The 22342-nt window shown below is 44.8% G+C and overlaps 1 protein-coding gene across 1 annotated transcript; it reads right to left on the reverse strand.

Moving 5' to 3' along the window:
• Positions 1 to 506: 506 nt before the first annotated feature.
• On the reverse strand, positions 507 to 13688 carry CD83 (CD83 molecule). Its single transcript, XM_050892484.1, has 5 exons — positions 13646 to 13688; positions 13387 to 13517; positions 2708 to 2924; positions 2491 to 2594; positions 507 to 671 (listed from the first exon to the last, which is right to left on the reverse strand). Exons 1-5 carry the CDS (start codon positions 13686 to 13688, stop codon positions 513 to 515), a joined length of 654 nt encoding a protein of 217 aa, XP_050748441.1. The 3' UTR covers positions 507 to 512.
• Positions 13689 to 22342: the final 8654 nt, after the last annotated feature.

The raw sequence follows: 22342 nt of genomic DNA on the forward strand, positions 1-22342 counted from the left end.
ATCCCTTTTGCAGTAAACGAACTCCATCCAGAATCAGGCTCAGAGCACGGAGCAGAGAGGGCCCTGCACACGTATCTTTCCATACTGCAGCAGTGTTGTGTTTGCTTTTGAAAGATGAGAGCTATTAGTTCAGTGAAGAGCTTAATCCTCCGGCTTTGTGCTGCTGTGGCCTCCCTATAACCTGGCCTTCATATCACAGGCATGTTCTTGCTCAGAACAAGAGGGCTGCGCAGCAGAGTGAAATAAAGTTGATGCCAACTTCATAACAGGATCGTAACACCGTTGTGTAGCTGTAATGGTATTTCTTAGCTGCCTAACTCCCAAAAGTTACTGTAGTGCATAACGGTGCTTTTTGAAGGCTTGTCCAGTGCAAGCAGATCTCTGACAGGTTACCTATACTTTCAGGCTCTTCTGAAGAGGCCATATATTAGCGTTTATTTCCTCTCCATACCACTCGGCCATCCAGCTTGTGTCGTGTTTACTGATGAGCTCACGGTGCCGTCAACATCAACTTAGACAGAACTTGAAGTAAGCTCATTTTTGCAAGTGCTGTTGCTGTTTAAATCCTGGAAAGTTGTCATTTCATGTACACTGATGCGGGTGAGCATGTGTTTCATATCTGGTCTGGGTTTTTGATAATTGGGAGACATACTCTCTTTTCTTAGACATGTCTAAAAAAGAAAACAGAAAGGAAAGCTTAAAACTGAGAATTCCTATGAAATGCAATTTTTTTCAAGTTTGAAAGTTTTGCTTTTTCTCCTTGCTCACCATAGCTCATTACACCTTCTCCATTTGTTTGTCACCAGAAGCACCCAGTACAAAGAAAAGCTGCTGTTTCTTGCTCAATCAAGGAGATTTATAGGACAAAAGCTTTAGTCACAAAAGGAAATTTATATTTAATTCAAGTTTTCATATGAACAGGCCTTGCATCAAGCTCTTGCAATTGTGTTGCCACCTGCCTTCAATACAGGCCAGTGCCTGAAATATTTTCATCAAGTTGTCAAAGTAAAGCCTCAGTCCTGCCAGCCAGTCTTAATGTCACTGTTGAGTTTAGTGGAGATAAGGCACAATCTCCACTAAAGGAGAGGACAAGGCAACCTGTAAGAACTTAACAGGCATTTTAAATAATGAAGCTCACTTGTGAGATCAGGGCAATATTACATTTTGATGAAAGCTAGGTTGATACCTGAGACTGGACCTCACCCAAGAGTAAGAAAGATACATGTAAATGCACCAGAGTGGTTATCTTCGCTACACAGCTCTGCTTTTTTTTTAACTGTACCACTAAAACTGGGACTTTTTTTTACATATGGGAAGGAGAGGTTTCTGTAGAGATCTGAAATTCTTTCAGGACACTGAGCAGAACAGGGGCATCTGTCTCTTCTGAGTGATATCCTTGCTTTCATACTTTCATCCAAACAAATTCCTACAAGATTTATCTTGTCAAACTTTAGTCTGAATGGCACAAATTACTGGCAGGATTGTCAATCTAAAAAAGAGACAGGCATAAATTTAATTGCTCCCTGAAGATACATGAAAAGCTACATTTAGCTGCAGCTAATTAGATATTCTCCAATCAACAGTTATGATTCATCTGCTGAGGAGCAAAACAAGAAGGCAAATATGAAATAGGCAGCAAAAGTTAAATTTGACCTCCCAAAATGCTGGGGTTGGTTTTGTTTTGTTTTTAATTAGAAATGCAGCCAGTGTTGCACTGTACCAAGACCCAAGGCTCATGCTGCCTTTAAGCCAGGAGGCGCAGACCTCCTGGTTTTTCTGCACAAGGGGGTGACTTCACTGCTGCTGCAGACAAAACATAGCTTTGCTTCTGTGAATTGAGCTTCCCAGATACCTCCTCTCCCCACCTTTCCCAGAACTACCTGCCAGCAGTAAGGATATGGATAAAACCCCAAGGAGGTTCTTTTCCAAGGATCTTAGAATGTCTGTTTACCAAGAAAGACGGAGCTTCACAAAAATGCCCATCTGAAATGGGGTTGTCACCAATTTACAGGTATGAAAACTGAGGCAAAAAATAGGTGGACTTGAACTTGTCCATCATGCTGCCACACAAAGCAATGCCATAGGTGAGGAAGGGATCCCAGCGGCCTCTGCCTCCATCTTGGGCAAATGCTGTCCCAAGAACCAAACCAGAAGAGCTGTTGTGTGCCCTTGACTGAAGAGTAGCTTGCACTCAGAGTAACTGGAAGCAGAAATGGACAGCGGGGTGCAGGAAAATAACTGTCTGGTTTGAGTTAGATCAGGGTGCAATGAAATGTTTTCTCTCTTTGGGACTCCATCCTGTGTTCCTCATGCACCTGAGTTTCCTCTGGCTTTGAAAATACTGTGTGAGTATTTGAAGGATTTGATCATAAATTAAGTATGAACACCAACTTCTGACTGGCTGTGTTAAGGTGGTGCTAGCAGAGAAAACGAGTGGGGGTTTTTTTGTTGGTTTTGGTTGGTTTGCTTATGAGAAAGGGGATTACTTACACAGGTAAAAAAGATGAGCAGCAAGTAAAAAATCCCAAGGCAAGTCAGCATGAAAAGCTCAGCTTTGTATTTTTTTAGTTTTTCGTCTTCTATTCCAGGGCAACCTAAAATGTAAAGCAAGGTGTTACATTGTTCTGGTGTTCGTAAAATATTTTTAAACTGTTACCTTCATGAAAAGCCATGCGGAGCATGGGACAGTCAAGAGTCTCTACTGTACCTGTTACTTTTAATGTGACTGTGCTGCTCAGATTGTGTTCTCCACTCTGTTCCCCCAAAGTGCACTTATATGTCCCGCTGTTACGGCTGGTCGCGTTTTTGATCCTCAGTGAAAAGAAGGTGTCGTTGGAGAGCTCCAGGGACCCCCTAAGTTCTTTTGGATAATGAGATTCCACATCAAGGACTTTCCATGCTATTCCTTCACCATCTCCAGCCATCTGGAAAACACAAATATATTTCTCATCTTGGGCAACAGAGTCCTCCTGAGTTTTAGGGGAAAGAGAGTTTTAAAGCTGGCTTATGGCTGAAAATGCAGAGGCTGAAGAGAGGCGGGGTGGGGGGACGGACCTCAAAAGCATCTGACACGTTCATGCTCACAATCAAAAAGTATTTGCTTTTTTGCTTAAATAGACGCTATATTTATAAATAGATACTATAGAGCTATTCTGTAATAGCTTCTTCATCTGCCTCACCTGGACACAATCCTGGTAGAGATGTAACATGATAAAAGGCATCAGTAGAGTTTGCTCTCAAAGTGTCTACACGGAGGCCCCAAAAGAGTTCAAACAGAGAGAGACAGTCCACGGGGATGGAGCTGAGGCAGCAAGAGGCAGCCATACCCAGCTGCTTAGCGGTGGCTCTGGGGACCAGAGGTCCCCAGGAGAGTGTGGCAGCAGGCAGGTAGGCTCCACCGCTGCCTGCGCTCACCCCGCCAGCACACTTTCTGCCATGCGGTGCTGGGAGTCAAACCTGCCTACCCGGCAGGCATGCCGCAGCGCACCGGCTCTGCCAACATGGGCTGGCATCCTCCCAGCAACCACGCAGCCCAGAGCTCCTTGTGGGAACACAGCCCTGGAAACTGCACTTCCCTGTGCCAGTCTCTGTGCAGCTGACCCCTGAAATCACGGTGCCTCTCTGGAGGAATGGGGGTTTCCCCCCGCTCCCCTCCCCTCCCCTCCCCTCCCTTCCACTCTTTATTGGAACCAAAGAATAAAAAATTGCTTTGACTCCTTTAGATTCGGTTGCATGAAGGTCACAAGCAGGTTCTGGTGCACTTGGGGAGCATTTGTATGTTGAATTTCTTAATTGTAACCAGAAGAGCTACATTCCTTGGCATTGCTGAGAGGCTGCTGGAGGAATGAAGTGTATTCCCAGAACAGTTTGTACTGTGGGGCGATAGGATGCACTGAAAATGACAATTGGCTGGGAATCACAAAGAAGAGAGAAATCACTAACTTGATTTGAAAGATGGGAGAAGGGTTTGAATTAGCCCATGTCCATTCTTATTCATCTACGTTGCTCCCTGGAATTCAAGGCAGCGTGCCCTCCATGAAGGTTTCCCGAGTAATGAATTCAGTCTTTCTGTGGACCAGCAGAGCCAAAGCCAGCTCATACAGTCCAAGGCTCTGCTTTTCAGCCAAACCTATAACTAATGTAATCCAAGGCTTTTTTATTATTATTATTTTATTTTAATAGACAGATTTTTGGGTTGCATGTTGGTACTTACTTTCTATCAGTATAGCTACTGCATCAGGGTATAACCATTACACTGTAAGTTATTAAAATTAACACAGTTTTCTCATACTGAGGCTAGGAGTATCTGGTTTCCCTTTCATGTATTTACATGAGGAAAGCGCACTCGGGAGTCTGGAGAGAAATATGGGCCTGATGCTCCATTATACTTTGCTACTTTTGCAACCCTAAAATGGTGTAAAACAAGCTGCAAGTTGGGGAACTTTTCAGGAACTGGGGGATCAGACGAAAGCACAAGATTTTCATAATTGTAAAGATCCTTTCTCAGAAAGGTTTGGGTGTTTTTCAGTGCATCAACTGAAACACAGAGCAGTAATTCCCTGGGACTTTCCACACTTTACCCAGCAAGAGGGAAGAAAGTACCTTCTTCCTCTTAATCCCCCAGTAAATTTACCCCAGCTTCTCTTTCTGATTACGCTCAGCCCCAAGCAGCTATGAGACAAGCAGTATCTATGGTGGTTTTCAGGCTGTAGGGACTTCGCTGTGCCACAGGGATTTAGATCTTTTCAGGCCCTGCACATTGTCAGAGATGTGGCCGGAGGAATTCCAATACCCAAGCTGGGCTCAGCTCCGGTTACAAGTGGGTCAATAGCAGTTAAGTGGATAGAGTTGACCTCCCTCAGATCTAATTTTTGCCACTCTCCCTTCCCTTACCACCCCCTTTCTCAGTGAAATTTAAAACTGCCTACAGGACAATAAAGAGAACCAGCCTGGCTGCCCTTCGCATTGCCCTAAAATGCAAATAGAAGGTCTGAGCTACACACAGAAAATTAGTTTTGTTTCTTTCTTTTTTTTTTAATTCACTGGTAGCATAAATAATTGCTGTCTTGGGTGGTAAATGGTGCTGTGATTCTTGTGGCTGAGACCTGGGCATCAGAAAACACTTTGATCTTTCTGTATGTAATTGCAATCACCACTGCTAGTATAAGGGAGAAGTCAATTAAGTCCATGCATCCTATGCCCGACCACGCGCTTACTCCCAATGAGACTTTTGGTAAATTATTTAATTTACCAAAAAAAGTAACTTCCCTATTTTATGGGGACACTGAGGGACAGGACTGATCATTGCCTCCAAAGCTTTTCAAGGTGCTCAGTTGCTGTCACAAGTACAGTGATGGTGACCCTGGAGCCAAGCAAGTCAGAACTTTGCCTTACGCAGACCAGCTCTAAGGCAAAGCAGTGTCCCTGAAGCTGCACTAACAACATGCCTTTCCCGCAAATAGAAGAAAAAGTTACTTTGTGGCCTAATCTGGCTTCCTCATTTGTGGAGAAACCAGTTGCGATCTGGATGGGGGTCGCAAACCTTTGCATTTGGGGAGGAGGAGGAACGGTTCGTAAGTGTGGGTTTAATTCGGGGTTTGCATGCCTCTCTTTCTCCATTAAATCTCCCCTTTACTGAAGAGCAAAGGCAGGCAAGGCAGTCCGTGGTGGTGCTGGTGTGCCCAGCAGCCTCCCTACATTTTTTAGGCTACAGAGACATCTGGTGGCATTTTTCCAGCCTCTACACGCAGTGCATCCATCCCTACTCAGAGGTCACAGCAACCCTTTCTCTGATGCCTGAAACAAGCCTTTTTCCACTGCAATCTTATCTCCTATTATCTTATAAAAAAACCATCACCCCCCCCTTTTAAAATTCTCCAAGTATCGAGGAAGCATCTGAGCAAATTTGCAGAGTGTGTCCCCATATCCCAGCTGTGTAAAAGGAAGTCCATGAGATGTTCAGTAAGGTCATCATTCTGCCTCTTGCTCTATTCAAGCTAACCTCTTTTCCCCCCAAACCTAATTAAAATTATGAAAATGCCACTTTGTTTGCCACCTCCTGTGAATTACTTGGCAGACTCTCACTAGACAGATCATTTTGCAGCTCAAGCTCCTATGATAATCCAGCACTAATTCATGCCAAGTGTCCTCCAGGTGATACCACAGCCCAAGGTAAACGCTAGGGGTTTTACCTAATTAATTCCACACAAGCTTAGAGGGATCGAAGCGAATGCTGTTGGTGGCAGCAATCCACTTGTGTAGGGACCATCCTCTTCTTTAATCAGCAACAAAATATTTTCCGCCCACGTTTCGCTTGCATTTCATTTCCCTTCCGCCGTGCTGGCGAGCGAGCTGCAGCATGCCAGCTCCCCCCGCTCCCCACCACCAACGGGAGGAGGAAAGGGAGGTGGTCTTTTCCTGCTCCCATGTTTGCTGTTAATGGCTTTACCAAAATTCAAGAGGCAAATCATGACTTGTGCAGGGACCGGTAGAAATGCTACTGAATCTATTTGCATAAAAAGGATCTCGTTGCCATGCTGGCTGCTGGGGGTTACTGAAGCAAGAATTTTGCTGGGAAACGGGGACCTGCAGGCTGGCAGCATCATTCCACCTATCTGCATAAAACTACTCATTAAGAAAATTAAACAACAAAAGAAATGTGAGTTTATGTTTATTGTCACATATACATTGGCCAGTGGCAATGTCTGTGACAGGCTTTTTCAGAAATCAGCTGTGGGGGCTAAGTCTGTTGTTTTCCATCACCTCCATAGCAATGAGAGGAAATGCTACACCCAGGGGCTGATACTGTCCAACACCACCTTCATTAACGACCTGGACACTGGGAAAGAGCACGTGCTCAGCAACTTTGCAGATGACACAAAGCTGGGAGGAGCGGCTGATACACCAGAGGGTCGTATTGCCATCCAGAGGGACCTCAACAGGCTGGGAACATGGGCTGGCAGGAACCCCATCAAGTTCAGCAAATGGAAATGCCAAGTCCTGCCCCCAAGGACGAATAACCCCAGGCACCAGAACAGGCTGGGGCAAACCTGCTGGAAAGGTCCTGGTGTCATGGTGGACACCAAGTTGACCATGAGCCAGCAACGAGCCCTTGTTGCAAAGAAGGCCAACAGCCTCCTTGGCTGCACTCGGCAGCACATCTCCAGCAGATGGAGGGAGGTGATCCTTCCCCTCTGCTCAGCACTGCTGAGACACACCTGGAGTGCTGGGTCCAGTGCTGGGCTCCCCAGTACAAGAGAGACGTGGACATACTGGAGAGAGTCCAGCGAAGGGCCACAAAGATGATTAAAGATTTGGAGCATCTGACATATGAGGAGAGGCTGAGAGAGCTGGCACTGTTCAGCCTGGAGGAGACAAGGCTCAGGGGCATCTTATCAACATGTACCTGATTGCCAAGGGGATAAAGAAGCTGAAGCCAGACTCTTCTCAGTGGCCTCCAGAGACAAGACAAGACACAATGGGCACAAACTGAAATTCAGGGAATTCCATTTAAACATAAGAATAACCTTTTTTACTGTGGGGGTGGTTGAACACTGGAATGGGCTGCCAAGAGAAGGTGAGGAGTCTCCATCCTTGGAGATATTCAAAACCCAACTGCACACAGCCCTGAGCAACCAGCTCTAGTTGCCTTATTTTAGTGAGTTTAATTGAAAGTTATTGTAGTTCCCAAAAGCTTGGAAACACTTGGTCTAAAGAGGCTGCGATTTTCCCACATGTATTCTCTAGTCAATTGACTGATTCCTGTTAAGTTTCTCCTAGCCCGGAGCTTTTTGGTAAGAATAGTGGTGGTGATACAGTGGATATTAAAATGGGATAGGTTTGATATGAGCTGATACATTTTTGTTCTCTGACTGGATGAATTACGAGAAATAGGTAGAATAATTAGGCCTCCAAAATTTAAGTACTCTTCGGCAAATATTTCTTCTTCAGAGAACTAAAAACAAGGTGTAAGAAGGAGGAAGAACACTTTTCTCAGTCCTAGCTGGCTGGGTTTTAGCTGCAGTTTTGAAAACTGCTACAGCATTACATGATAGTGCCACTGAACAAAGGCAATTCACCCATGCTGTAGTACTTACACCCAAGTAATCAATTAAAACTTAATTTTATCATGTACGTGTGAACACAAGCAGTTGTTAAGTTAACTCGTGTTCTCTGCTCTCATTAAATACCTTTTCTCATTGAACTTTTCCCAGACTAAGGTGATACGTTGGCTGCTAGGTAAATCAAAGTGCCAACATAATCCACTTTTCAAACAAAATGGTTCAGGTCCAAAACTGATGTCAGTTTAAAGGTGGAATGTATTAACATTAATTTATTTTCTTCTGAGGGTGGGATGATTGTAAAAATGGTTTTGTTTAAAATTATACCAGGAATAATGGCCAAGTTGAAATTTCTGACTGCTAAAGAGATCTAAAAACTATATACAGCCAGAAGGAATTTATTTTCTGAAGCAAAATGTCTAGAATTCTGGCAATGCCCAATAGCCAACATATAATGAATCACAACTGAGCTGAAACCACTTAATAGGTGTATTTTTCAGCACAAAAGCACTTTCACATTTGATTAGTGCTGAAGGTGCATCCATATGGTTCCTATACAGTGTCATGTAGAGATACCAATGTTAAATTTGAAAAAAACAGACATAAATTGTGGGCACATGTGAGTGAACTCAGACTACGCTTTAGAGGGGGGGCGGGAAAGGAAAGAAAAACCAAAACCCAACCCGAAAACAACAGCAAAGGAACTGCATGTGACACATGAGCCAGCTGGAAAAGCCCTATGACTCAGTCACACAGCCTCTTTATTGGGTGTTTTTTTTAGCTAAGGGCATCCAGCACTAGCTCATGTCAGGCAAAAGAATTGTTTTGGTCATGAAATCATTTCCACTGCTCCCTTCCTGTTTAAATCATCAATGTGTTGGAGCTACTTGGAGCTGAATAGATGTCTGAGGAGCATTTGACTGCATTTCTTCGGGTATGTTAGAAATTAGACTGAAGTAATTTAGCAACAATTTACCTATGCTAATAGATAATAGCTATGCACATTTAGCAAAAGTAATTTCCTCTGAAGGAAGGTGCGATTAATATTAAATGTCTATAAGGTTTATTCTTATTTTGTAATATGACTTCCCCCTCTAATTCTGCCACAATTTTGTATTTTTCACAGAAGTGGTATAGAGTTAACAGACTTCTCTCCACTGAAGTACAGCCTTCTTTCCTCTTCCTCACGATTTGTTTTAGGTTAAGACTTTTCTAGCTATCACATGAACAAAATAGCGAAATATCCACTGGGACTTCATTTGTGTGTGTTTAAACTTGGTTTTCAAATGGATATAAAGTGATAATTATGAGGTTTTTATGAAGTGGTTCTCATTTTCAGTGTACTACACAAAGAGAAACTGTTCAGTTTTCAATAGCCCTACGAGGCAGAAAGGTAAGTAAAGTTTCATTACTGAGATTCTTGTTTTGCAGGTGGGCCGTAGGGATTCAAACCAGTATTTCCATACACAATTCCCAGTGCCTGGGTGCTTATGCAAAGATAACCTAGTTTTCAGTTCTCAGTTGGCAAACTTCCACACTGCTCATATATGGTTTCATGGCATGTAGGTTGCCTAGCACTCCTAAAAATGGACCTCGTTTAAAGGGTACCATCATTATGAAAACTTCTCCCTAATTTTCTCACGGCCACATAGTGAATGGGATGAAAGCTGCACCAGGCTGGAAGAGGACTTGGTGCTCTACCTTCTCCCCAGTGTGCTAGGCCTGCCTACTTCAAGTATTTCTAAGTAAAATTCATTTTGTCTGAGCTGACTGACTGTGGTCCTGATTCTGCACAGAACTACTTACACACGTGACTTCATGCATGCAAATAACCTAATTAGCTCCAAGGATACTGGGTGCACAACAGGTTAAACACATGCACGCCTTTTTGCAGTATGAGACATTAGCAAAAGTGAAGGAACTGTTGAATGCAATCCTTCCTTTTTACATGCAGTTGGATTTTGACACCAGAATATTAACTCCTTTAAATAATTATTTCTCCATACAAAACTGAAAAAGCAAGTACTTTTAAATAGCATCCTTTTTTTTTTTAAGCCGATCGTAGCAAACTATTTTAAAGTACCCCTTAATTGGTCAGAGCATGCAGAGGTGCCAGTAGGAAGGAGGGGGTTGTTCGCCGAGCGTTCACCCTGCACAAACAGCTGCACGTGCAGCACCGTAACATTGTCGCCATCATTTTTCTAAAGCAGGAGAAGCAAAGGTTAATTGCTTGCATTTACTGCACAGTTCAAAGTGACCTCATACAAAAGATTTAGCCTAACAGCTGCTTGAACTTTACAGTCTGAAATTTCATACCATTTGTTGGAATTACTTTTTAATTAGCCCTTTGGGGGTATACGTGGTGTTTATTGATTAATCCTTCAGTAGTTGTTTTTTAAATAACAGATTAATTCTTTATGTTGGGTAGCCCAGTCACGGTCTGCCATTCCCCCACCCTCCTTTTGCAGTGTTGGGTGGGGACAGCAGCATGCAGCCAAAGCAAAGAGAGGAGAGGAGAGGAGAGGAGAGGAGAGGAGAGGAGAGGAGAGGAGGGGAGGGGAGGGGAGGGGAGGGGAGGGGAGGGGAGGGGAGGGGAGGGGAGAGGAGAGGAGAGGAGGGGAGAGGGGAGAGGGGAGAGGAGAGGAGAGGAGAGGAGAGGAGAGGAGAGGAGAGGAGAGGAGAGGAGGGGAGGGGAGGGGAGGGGAGGGGAGAGGAGAGGAGAGGAGAGGAGAGGAGAGGAGGGGAGAGGGGAGAGGGGAGAGGAGAGGAGAGGAGAGGAGAGGAGAGGAGAGGAGAGGAGAGGAGAGGAGAGGAGAGGAGAGGAGAGGAGAGGAGAGGAGAGCTTCAAGCTGCTGCCTATTTAGCTAGCCCCACAAGTAGAAGAAGTATTGCTTCTTCAGCACAAAACACTGAGCCTAAATTACTTTTTCCTGCCCAGAGTCAGGCTTTTTATCCTTAGTGCTGTGCTTTTCCTAATATGGCTGCAACTGTGGCTTGGGCTAGCATCACCAAGAGCGGCACTAACTGCCTGTCCCCACTTCCCACCTCTCTCCTGGGATGAATAATCAGAAGACTGCAGTACCATGGTTGGTGCCGTCAGTCCCTGAGGATGGTGGCAAGAGCTGAAGGTAGCTAGATTTTGTTACTTCTTGTAGTTTTGGCAGTGCCGGCAGATAAAAAAGCATGAGGTCCTGTCCTGTTGGGCACTGGAAAAACAGTCTCTTCCTGAGCGAAATGGATGAAGCAGGAAGAGCAAGGAGACCATGGATGGAGAAGAGATTGGTGGGACAGGGCAGGGGAGGTGCAGTGGCAGTCTGGACTGTAACAGCCTGACTGTTGCAGAGGGAAGCAGCAGTAGTGAGGGCTGCTGAGGAAGGGGCACACACAAAAGGCATCATCAAATATCACCCTCCCCTGCATGTGCAGTTGTTTTGTGCCCAGGTGGAACTGTAAAGAGCTACGAGACAACACAGAGTTGGGTCTACAGAGTTTCCTTACACTCTTTCATCAGGGCAACAACTTTTGGCTCCTGTTTGCTGCCTGGCCCTCCCAGCTGCTGCTGAACTCAGAAGGACATGCTTCTGGAGGATCCCCACGCTTCAGCCTGTGGAAACTGTGTTTGGTTTTGCTGACTTCCAGCACTGGTTTGGGGGAGAATTTTCAGGGATCCAGTCAACCTCTCTGTTTGTTCCCCACCCCTTACCACTTCTGCTCAACTCCTCCAGATCCACCAGGCTGCACAGTTTGCCTGCAATGAGCTCCCTGCCCTACCTAGACTCTGTGGGAAACATGGGGCCTTAAATAATTAGCGTGCATCTGTATGGAAAATACATGTCCTTATCCAGCTTTTGAAGCAGGAAGCAGAAAGCAAAAAAGAATAAGTTGACACCTATCCCAGCTCCCATAGTAACGTTCAACCAAATGCATTCTTCTCTCCTCTCTGTCTCCCACCCGCACTTAGTTCAGTATTTTGGCAAAAGAAGGAGACTATAGATGCTGCACTTGCTGATGGGCTGGTGGCCAGATGTTCGAAACAGCTTTCAGAGTTAGATACCTTTGGTTTGCAGTTGTCATCTAGTCAGTAGGCAGATGCTCATTGTTGTACCAGCACTGAAACTCAGATGCATTGCAAGTTTCAACCACAGAAGCCCTATCTAATAACATTGTTTGTTGGTTTACTGTAGGGAATAATTTTAAAACTCTATCTGACCAAACTGCTGGGAAAGCCAAGGCTGTGGCTTTATGTTCTGGCAGAGATAAATTAACAGTTTTTGCCCACAAAAAATAGGGCTTTTTCCCTTCCCTTCCACTGCTCTCCCATCACATGGGAAAGTAATTCAACTCTGTAACCCACAAAACCTTTATTCGCAGATTTTTTTTCCACTATTACAACAAGCAACAGCAAGTTGAATTAACAGGCAACCAGAGGACCACCAGGACTGACCCATGGTAAGCGGCAGGAGTGCATGTCTGGGAGTGAGGAATGGGGGAGAACAAAACTCTCCTTTTTTTCCTGTTAATTTGGCTCACACCATAAGCTGAAACTATGCACTGAGATGCACATACACGGTGCCATACAGCAAGTCAACAGCCACTTCTTCAACCACTGTGCAACCCTGCCTCTCTTTCTATGAGAAATTTCATCTTGAAAGTGTCGAACAGGACTTTCTGCTCATTAGCCGATTGATCCTTGTAGCCCTCCTGCAAATAGGTGGTCAGCAGGGCTCTCCTGCTTTGGAAATGGGAATTCTGAACCAAGGCAGCCAAGATTAGACTTTTACTTCGTGACTGCAAAGAGATAACTCAGAATTTCTAGCTCTCCATCAGCCTTCTGCATACCCTGCCCTTATGCCCACCTCCACTAGCCAAATCTTCCTAAAGAATAGCAGGTCCTTGTTTAGTTCTTCTATTTCAAAGAAAAAATCAGCTCCTGTTTGGGCGGGAGATTAACCAAGGTGCAACATCACTGATGTTGCAAGGTTTAAATACCAGTTTTTGCTCTGAAGAAAAACCCTGGAAAGACTCCTCTTTGGAGTGGTATATATACATGGGGCATCACCTGAATTCTGATCCCTGGAAGCCAGCAATAGTTAGATAGAAAAGCAGGCCAAGAGCAATTCAGGGATCACACTCAAATAGTCTGTCTACAATGACATGGAAAATGCCTGTGCTCCGTGATCTGCTCAAATGCTTTCATTGCTGCCTTATCTCTGCTTCACTGAGAGGTGGATGCCTCTTCATAAAATAACCCATTTTGTACAAGGCAAGCCAGTATCAGGTAGGACAGCAAAGCAGACTGCTCAAGTAACTTAGGCTTTTTTCTTACTTTATACCAAGATGCTGTCTGGTAGGTGATTGAGGAGTCCCGAAGAACTTTGCAGGGCAGCAGCGCTTCTTCAGCACATCTCACAGCAACATCTGGGACCGCCACAGAAGCCCCACTGATCAAGCACCAAACTGCAAAGCACAGGTACACATTGCCTTTAAAAGAGATTGCCTAGGTAATCCTCCCTGTCTTCCCAAAACATATTCCCAGAAAATAAATGTGAAAAACCAGAATGAAAAAGGCAAGGCTCCCCACTTACCATTGCACAGGATGATGAGCAGAGTGTAGACTACCGAAGACATGGCTTTTGCTGCTTCAAATCACAGGGCAGCAACAGCGTGCCTCTTCACAGGACGGACTTTGAGAGCAGAGTGAAACTGCTACTGCTTCTAGAGTGATATTTCTGGAGGCAGACTGGGGAATCCCCCAGGCGGCTTATCTTGAAGTTCCCCGTCACAGGGAAAATCCCTGTGTGTAGGAGCCAGTGCTCCTCCCATTCAATCTGTTAGGTCACTCCCATTTCTGCAACCGCCTGCACTGGTAGCACCTCACCTCCCTTTTTCTCTTTTGTTTTTCCCCCTATGTGATGATCTCAACAGAAATAAGGTTGATCGTGGGGCACGGTGGGTCAGTGTGAAAGGCATCAAAATCAGCACGGCAGGGGAAAGGGTTTGTCAGTCTCCCAAAATCCCCTCTCAACCTTCTCTCTGCAGCTCTAACAGAACAGTGTCTGTGCAAAGGTTGGCGATATGAAGCAACATTTCTGAAACCACATTTAAGCCCTCAGGTCATAACACCACGATGACACTGTGACTTGGGTCTAAGGGCTGAGCAGGAATTTACTTAGCTGAGCAATACAAACTATATTTCTGTGGTGTTACACATGTAACTCCCCATGTAGGCACTCATGATGTAGAAGCAGCATCTCTTCTTAGTGTATTTTGTCATTTTCAAGACAAGCAGGGGCAGCAGGAGTGACATAATTCTACCAAATTATATGCTGGAAAATTTCCTCATGAAAAAAAATTAAGGCAGCTGCCAGAAAAGGAATCATTTGGACATCCCCTCTAGCTATCTGAAAAAGAAAAAAAAAAGAAAAAAAACTTCCTTTGCTTGTGATCTGTAAGAGCTGTTTCCCCCTGGAGAATTTTTGAGGAAGTCTGAGGTTGATCACAGAAGAATTTACAAATCATGAAACTCTGAAAGTTGCTGACATGCTATTTTTGGAAAACAGTTCTGGCTGCTGTCTTTAGGCTACTGAGATTATGATGGAGAGAAGCCATTTAGGAGGGGTTTTTTGAGTTTTGATGGGTGAAGAGTGTATGGTCAGCCCCTTTTGAAAACCAGGTTCCTGGAAGCCACGTCAGGCTGGGCACCCTAAAGCCAAATCACCTCTAGAAAGCTTTGTGAGTAGAAGTCAGTTTGACAAGTCCTCGGCACGCAAAAGTCCAACTCAGATGGGTAAACACCGTGGGTGGGTAACAATTTCAGAAACTCCAGTCTGTTCTGTCAGGGAAATCAGAGAGCAATTTCACTGGGGCCTCGCTGTTGAAATAGCCTACTTATTTTTAAAGCTTTTTGCTTCTGTCTTCATTGACCAGCATAGTAAATATAACAGGCTCTAAGCTTTCTTTTTCTCTTTGTGTTTGCTGGTTTCAAGGACCTCAATCCATTACTTAGAAGACAGGTACAAGTAAAATGTAAATCCCAGTAGATCTCTCTAGAGGGAGAGAAAATCCTGAACTCTCACTTCTTTCTCCTGTGTGAAATAATAGAGTCCTTGAGAAGACAGAAGTGAGGGGAGGGGTGCTGAAGGAAATCTTGGAGAGAAGAGGGCTCCAGTTAATATATTTCACATCTGTTCTTCACTGAAATGATGGCTCTCCTGCCCCCATGAGTCAGTCACACATCAAGCCCACCTCCAAGAAGGGCACTCAGCTTTCACCCAAGTGCCTCTTTCTGCAAGTTCTGCAGAGCTACATATTTACCCTTCATAAACCAATCCACAGGCTAAAACCTTCTCTACCTCCCCTTTCATTGTGGGGAAACCCCCAGTGAGCAAACCACAGTAAGCTCCTGTCCCTGCTGTGGGTCAGCCCACAGCAATCTTTCCCAAAATGGCCTGACCAGATGTAGTCTGCAGGGGCTGTGGCATGCCTGAGGCTGAGGTCACAAGTTTGCGCACAGAGAACTGCACTGAAGGTAAGCATAAAGGGTCAGGCTTCAGTTTGATCTGGGAAATACACATGCCACACGTGCTTGCCAAGGTGGTGTTAAACAACATTCTTCCTTGCTTAGTTAAAATACAGGAGTTAGGACTCTTAAAAACACACGGTTTTTCCCTCTAGGACAGGCATAGCTTCAAGCAAAACAGCCCTTTTCCTCCAGAAGCATGTGCAAGCTCAGCTGCTGTTCCACAGCACATTATGTGAAGCAAGAGAGCAAGATATGAAAAACAAAAACTGAAACTCCCTTTGCTGGGGAAGGAGAAGTCATTTTGCTTCTAAACTTTCCCTGGTTGGGATTTTTTTTTTAGGAAGACTTTGAACCAGGCTGTACTTTCCGTCCTAGCTTTTAATACCCTTTATATGGTTTCAAAGAGCAAGCCTGTTATCTCCAGAGTCCTGGAAGCTGCTTCGAGTTTCATGCCAGTCCTGAGCAGGGGAAGCAATGGGAGTTCAGTGGGACAGGTTCGGGTGTGGGAGTGAAGAAGGAGTGATTGCCTGTCAGCCTTCTCCGTGAGAAACAGATCCACATCTTTGCAGGGCCCTCAGGAACCGCAGGACCTGCATGGTTATGTGAATAAGTGGAAGTTTATCGTTAAATGCATCGTTCTGCTGACCTGATGAGATCTGCTTTCGTACAGGTGTGTCCTATTGCCTCTTCCTCTCCTTCCCTCACCTGTACCACTCGCTACACCAACCGTAAGCCCTCGATCTCACTGAGCAAGAAGCACCATCTGCTCTGGTGAGTCCAGAGCTGCACACGTGATGACTGACATTAGCAAGCAGCGTGTAAAACGGCTGCGTTCTGCCTACCTTTCCCTTAGCAAGGGCACTTGTTTGGATCTCTGTCTTTGACCCAGCTGTTGATTTTCATGAATTTCATAGGCACTTAATTCTCTTTGAGCCCCGATCCCTCTGTCAGTTTGATAGAAAGCAGGTTCAGAACATACTGGCTGATAGACAGCCAGATGGCATGATCACAGAAATTTCATTCTCTGTGGGAAATGAGGCTAGAAGCACAAGGATGTGGGATGGATTCATGGGATAAGGTTAAAAAGTCAAGATTGTATATTTTTTTCAGTGTTGATAGAGCCTTGAGAATGCCATTTGTGGAATTGTTTCCTTTTTCCTTGAACCAGGTAGGTACTGGCTCCCTCAGATACTCGGGTAGTGGATTTTTCTTATTTTTTATTCCAATGTGTGGCTGCAAAAGATATGTAAGATTCCTTCTTATTTCATGTATTTGCCCCTGAGTGCCAGTGTTCATCAGGAAGCACAGAGTTTAAAAAAACACAAAACCTTAGGTACAAGGAGTACAGAGCTCTCCACAATGAAGAATCAAAGGTTAAGACAGAGGTGTCAAAACAGCATTTAGCATTTCTGGCAAGCCACAGGTTTTTCTGTATTGGGATATGATTATCAAATATCCATTGTTCCACTGCATTTAGGTTCCTGCTTTGAATCAGGTCCATCCATGTGCCTCATGTCTATTGTGAAGCCACTGGTGAGGGGGTGTGGTTTATTTATTTTTATTATTATTAATCTCCTGTGCAGCAATAAAAACTGTCTGCTTCAGTTCAACTGACAAAACCAGGAAGGCTTTTGTTCTATGTTTTAGTAGACAACCATTTTTTAAATAATATACTGTGTGTAATGTGGCACTGTCAGCCGAAGGAACAGTGACAGAAGAAGCCACAGCCACAAATGCAGAGTAGTCATGTATTTTGAGGGGCCCAGCAGAGCTGCAGTCACAGTGTTTACTTTCCTGTCATGCTAGGATCTTGACATTCACCACACCAACAATTAAAAGCAACTGAAAGTTTCCAGATTGCAGCTAATGAGAGGTACGTAGATTACTCACAAACTGGAATTAGGACAGTTTAAGGACAAAGTTCCCTTCTCTGCCTCTTCATGGCAGATGTTGGGTCAGGGTCTGCCTTTGCTGTTTAAACAGTGGCAATCCAGCAATACAGAGAAACCAAGACACTGGAACTGTAACCTGCTGGGCGGTGCAGAGCTTTGTGCTACAAACTGTCTCCTGCTGCCAGCTCAATAAATAACACCCAATTAACTACACACAAACGGCCACTCCTCTGAAATGCCTGGACTTTGGAGTGAGCTGTTTCAGATGTGCCAGCTCTGTTTGTCAAAGTAGTGATTAAGCATACTCAAGCAGAAGTTGAAGTGTGACTCAAAGTACAGACCCAAAATGGAGGTATCCAAAACCAGAAGCCTTTTTAGAAACTGTTGGCCTGGGAGTTTAGGAATTGCCTTTAAGCAAACAGGAGCAAGTACTTATCCCATGTCTATACATGCGACTGTAAGAATTGGAATAAGGCTGTACTGAAGCTCCATCTAGTCCAGCATCTTGTCTCCAACAGCATACAGTGAGCTGTTGGGTAGCCAAGCAGGCCAAGGTGCTGCATTCAAACTGCAGTGTCCACTGGAGGTGCACATAGAAATCTCATTTTAACAGGTCCCTGGTTCCTCTTTTATCATCAGTGTGCTAGATGGTGCTGGCGTCACCAGGACTAGGGACATCTTGGACCACAGTTTGCAGATTTCAGTGGACCCTCCATTGCTCACCCTCCATGTGGGGTCGTCCATGCTGCCTTCTCCAGAAGGTAAGGAGCAGCTTATTGCCTGCTGTCTCTACTGAATTCTGCAAGAGTAGTCCCCACGTAGTCCCAGCCTTGCAGAGCTCCTTCTCGGACCTTGCATCTCCTTATCACACCTGGCCAGGCACTGTTTTAGTAGAGATCTAATGTTCAGCTGGTCTGCCCCCAAGTCCTGGTGCTCCTCCTGGTGCTCCTCTATCTTTTCTCTTGCCTGTACATCCTCCCTAGACACACATGCTATGGGACTTCTTACATTGGAAGAGAATGAAGGATCCCAGTAGGTCACCTTGTACTCCTAGCTGATCCCATGGCCCACCAGGAACGTAAGTCAGGAAATCCTCCTGGGAGCAGCCTGTGCTAACAGCAGGTCTCACAGGGTGCCCTGACCATTGTGCACCATCTGGGTACCCAACCATGCACACAGACCAACTGTGCCAAGCTGCGGCCCGTCTCCTGGTGCCTCCAGGACCTCTTGTTGTGGGGTGGGTTTTTTTATATCTTCCCCATCTGAGGTCCCACTGAGTCATGGGACTTCCTGATCAACTTCCCCTACCATCCCCAGCAGCAAAAAGAGGAAGCCTGGTGATGGGGTCCTGGTGACTGCAGGGCCTGTATCCATTCCCTTTTCCTCTCAGATCTCCCAGCACGGCACCAGTGAGCACTGTCCACTGGCTCCTCAGGTGCCTTCAGGGTGGCAAGCCCTGCATCTCCCTCTGGTTCCCTATCTGTACATTCCTGACACTTTGACCTTGATCTTCCTCTCTTCTCTCCTCTGTTGTCCCCTGCGATCATTTGGCCTTCCCCAGGTCTTTCAAAGAGCATAAGATCAGTGTAGGCATATACTGACACTTCAACAGAATACTTGTCTAGCCTGAAAATAGTTAAGGCAACTCGCCCCTACTATGTGTAATAACTTTGTGCCTTCACCAAATTGTCTTCTCACCATATGCCCTCTTTTCCAGTTCATTTATAAATAGGTTAAACAGCAGGAGCCGAGGAACAAAACCCCCTCAAACATCACTGGAGACCTCCCTTAAATGTGAACGCTGGCCATTTATTCTCCTCTTTTAATAGGTTATTCACATGAAGACTTTTTCTCTTGTCCCATGGTGCCTTAATTTCTTTCAGAGCCATTACTGATGGACCTTTATGTCTTTGGAAATTGTTGCTGGGATTCTATATGGCTGACCTTGTTGTGGTTTTCATTTAACTTGCCAGAGTTTATGATCCTTTCTATTTTCCATTCTTGGACACAACTTCTATTTTCTGAAGAAAGTCTTCTGCTTCTAATAAATTCCTTTTATCCTGCTGTTAGCCTTGTCAGCTTTCCTTTTGGTCTTTCCAAAGTCTTTGTCCGTACACAGAGGCTTAGAGCAAATGTGCTCCTACACAATATGTTTAAATAGTCACCATGCAAACATTTTAGCCTTCAGGCATCCGTTTAATTTCTTTTTAACGAAGTTCCTTGTTCCTATGTAATTCTATTGTAGTTGGGGGTTTTTTTGCTTTTGTTCCCTAGGCAAGAATGTTGAGCAGGGGCATTTTGAACCAGGTTCTGCGTGTTGCTCAGGGCTAATATAAAAGTTTCTTCTTCTTTTGTAGGCTCTTTCATGCAGCAACACTATTTTCTTTTTCTGCAGCATCAATCCCTGATGTGACATTTGCCCAATATGCAGGTGGGAAATTGATATCTCCTGTTGCTGCTGCATTTCTTGCCCTGTCAGCAACTCTGATCTCCCTCAGCATGTAATAGATACAGACATTTGATCTAACCCTGATATGGCATATTTCTGACTTAGGCCAGGAGTGTCAGGCTATATAGGTTTTGAGCTGCTTGTAAACACAATTAGCTTCTTACTTTGATTTGGCACAAAGCTTTCTCTAATATATGTTACCACTTCTCCACTGCTGCTGCCTCCTCTGGTTTTTTTTATACTTCGTACCCTGATTCTAGAGCATCTGATCAATTGCCTTCTTCCCATCAAGTTTCTGATACACATAGTATGAGATCATCCCTGTTTGAAGTCAGGCATTTTTGTTTCCCCATCGTGTTTGTTAGACTTCTAGCATTTATAAAGAAGCATCTTTTCTTTTTCTCTCTATATGCTATGGGATTCTTTTTGTTTGATTATTCTTCATTCTTTCTTTTTAAGTTTCACCAAATTATTGTTATTCAGTGGAGGATAAAGTTTTTCTAACTTCCTGCTCTGAATATGTGCCATCCTGAATCATGTTTTAGCACTTGTCACCTTCTCCCTTCCTTCAATTTAAAAAAATCTCCTAACACCTTTCTAAGTGCCATCACTGGTTTCATTTTAGTTTACCTGAATCTGACTACATACATTCTGAAGGTTTTCCCATTTTCTAACAAGTTCGAATCCTTTGTCTTCAACCATTTCCTAGCCACTCGTTGAGAATTTGTCTCTGTTTCGCCCAGTTCAGCCTTGCTCATGGTATTGGAGGCATTCCAGCTGAAGCTACTATGGAGCTCCTGGCCTCCAGCTTACCATCTGACTGCATGCGTTTTGCCTCCAGAAACCCTCTCCTCCCTTCCCGAGGTCATTGCTCCATATACTGTGTCCAAAGGCTCCCCCAAGCCTTCCCCAAGAGCCTGCCCAGATATTCCACACCATCCAGCAAGCAGATATTGCATCCAGCAGTCTAATCACCGTGCAGTCCTTTCTGGTGTCAAAAAACCGCACGGATGTATGCCTGATTGATAGACCATCAGTGTCCCTCTACCACTGTATCTTCCTGAAAACTAGGATGTGAAGAGTAATCTCAGTGCAAAAGCGTATGTGGCCTCCAGCTGTGAGATCATTTCTGCCCCCTGCCTCAGGATAAGACTTCCAGCCACAAAGCCTTCCCTCACCTCAGCAGCGTGGGGACTATATAAGCCTGGAGGTAGGACTGCTCAGTGATGATCCTAAAGGTGCTGTCAGTGCATCTGTCTGTTACCCTGAAATCTTTTAGTTCAGGTGTCATGGCCTCAAGGACTAGGATATTGGGCTAATCGTACTGGATACGCATAGTCGTTACCTATGAACTGAGTAGATAATGATTTATAGTACTCAGTGGAGCAAACTGAGGACTCCTTGCCCACTCACTATTTAAATGCCCAGCTGCTGCTTTAGTTTGCTTATGATTAGGAGGGGTCTGATGGGCTCTCTCCCCAGCTCCAAGCACAGATCCCTGAAGGAGGAGCCATTCAGATACCTAAAACAAGGAGACCGGCAAACTCCCTCTCTGGCAGATCTCCTTTTACATCACCCAGCACCTCCCGTTTGGACCTGCTGTGATCCTGCGGTGAGTCTTTTGTTTCTCTCTTACTACTTGTCACTCACATCCAGAGAGGGGAAAGTGAGAACAAAAAGCACAGTATAAGGGATGTTGAAATAAATAGCCGTTGGTAACTGTCCTGATTTTGGCTGGGACAGAGTTAATTATCTTCCTAGTAGCTGGTACACTGCTGTATTTCAGATTTAGTATGAGAATAATGTTGATAACACACTGGTGTTTTAGTTGCTGCTAAGTAGTGCTTATCCTATGTCAAGGATTTCTCAGTTTCCCATGCTCTGCCAGCAAGCAGGTGCACAAGAAGCTGGGAGGGAGCATAGCTGGGGCAGCTGACCCAAACACGCCAAAGGGATATTCCATACCATAGAACATCATGCTCAGTATATAACTGGGGGGAGTTGGCCAGGAGGCGTGGATCGCTGTTTGGGCATCGGTCAGCAGGTGGTGAGCAATTGCATTGTGCATCACTTGTCTTTCTTGGGTTTTATCTCTCTCTTTTTGTTATCTTCCTTTTCATTACTATTAGTAGTAGTAGTAGTAGCATATTTTATTTTATTTCAATTATTAAACTGTTCTTATCTCAACCCATGAGTTTAATTTTTTTTTCCCCGATTCTCCTCCCTATCCCACCAGGGTGGCGAGGAGTGAGGGAGCGGCTGTGTGGTGCTTAGCTGCTGGTTAGGGTTAAACCACGACAGTAACCATATACTGTTACATTACTTTGCCCTCAGGTACGCTTTGGATCTTCCTTTTTTTAGACTGGAAGGACGTTTCACAAACATTTTAGTTCAACTGCCCTGAGCACAGGCATTCCAC

This window comes from Gymnogyps californianus, chromosome 2 (assembly GCF_018139145.2).
Source record: "Gymnogyps californianus isolate 813 chromosome 2, ASM1813914v2, whole genome shotgun sequence".
NCBI lineage: Eukaryota > Metazoa > Chordata > Aves > Accipitriformes > Cathartidae > Gymnogyps > Gymnogyps californianus.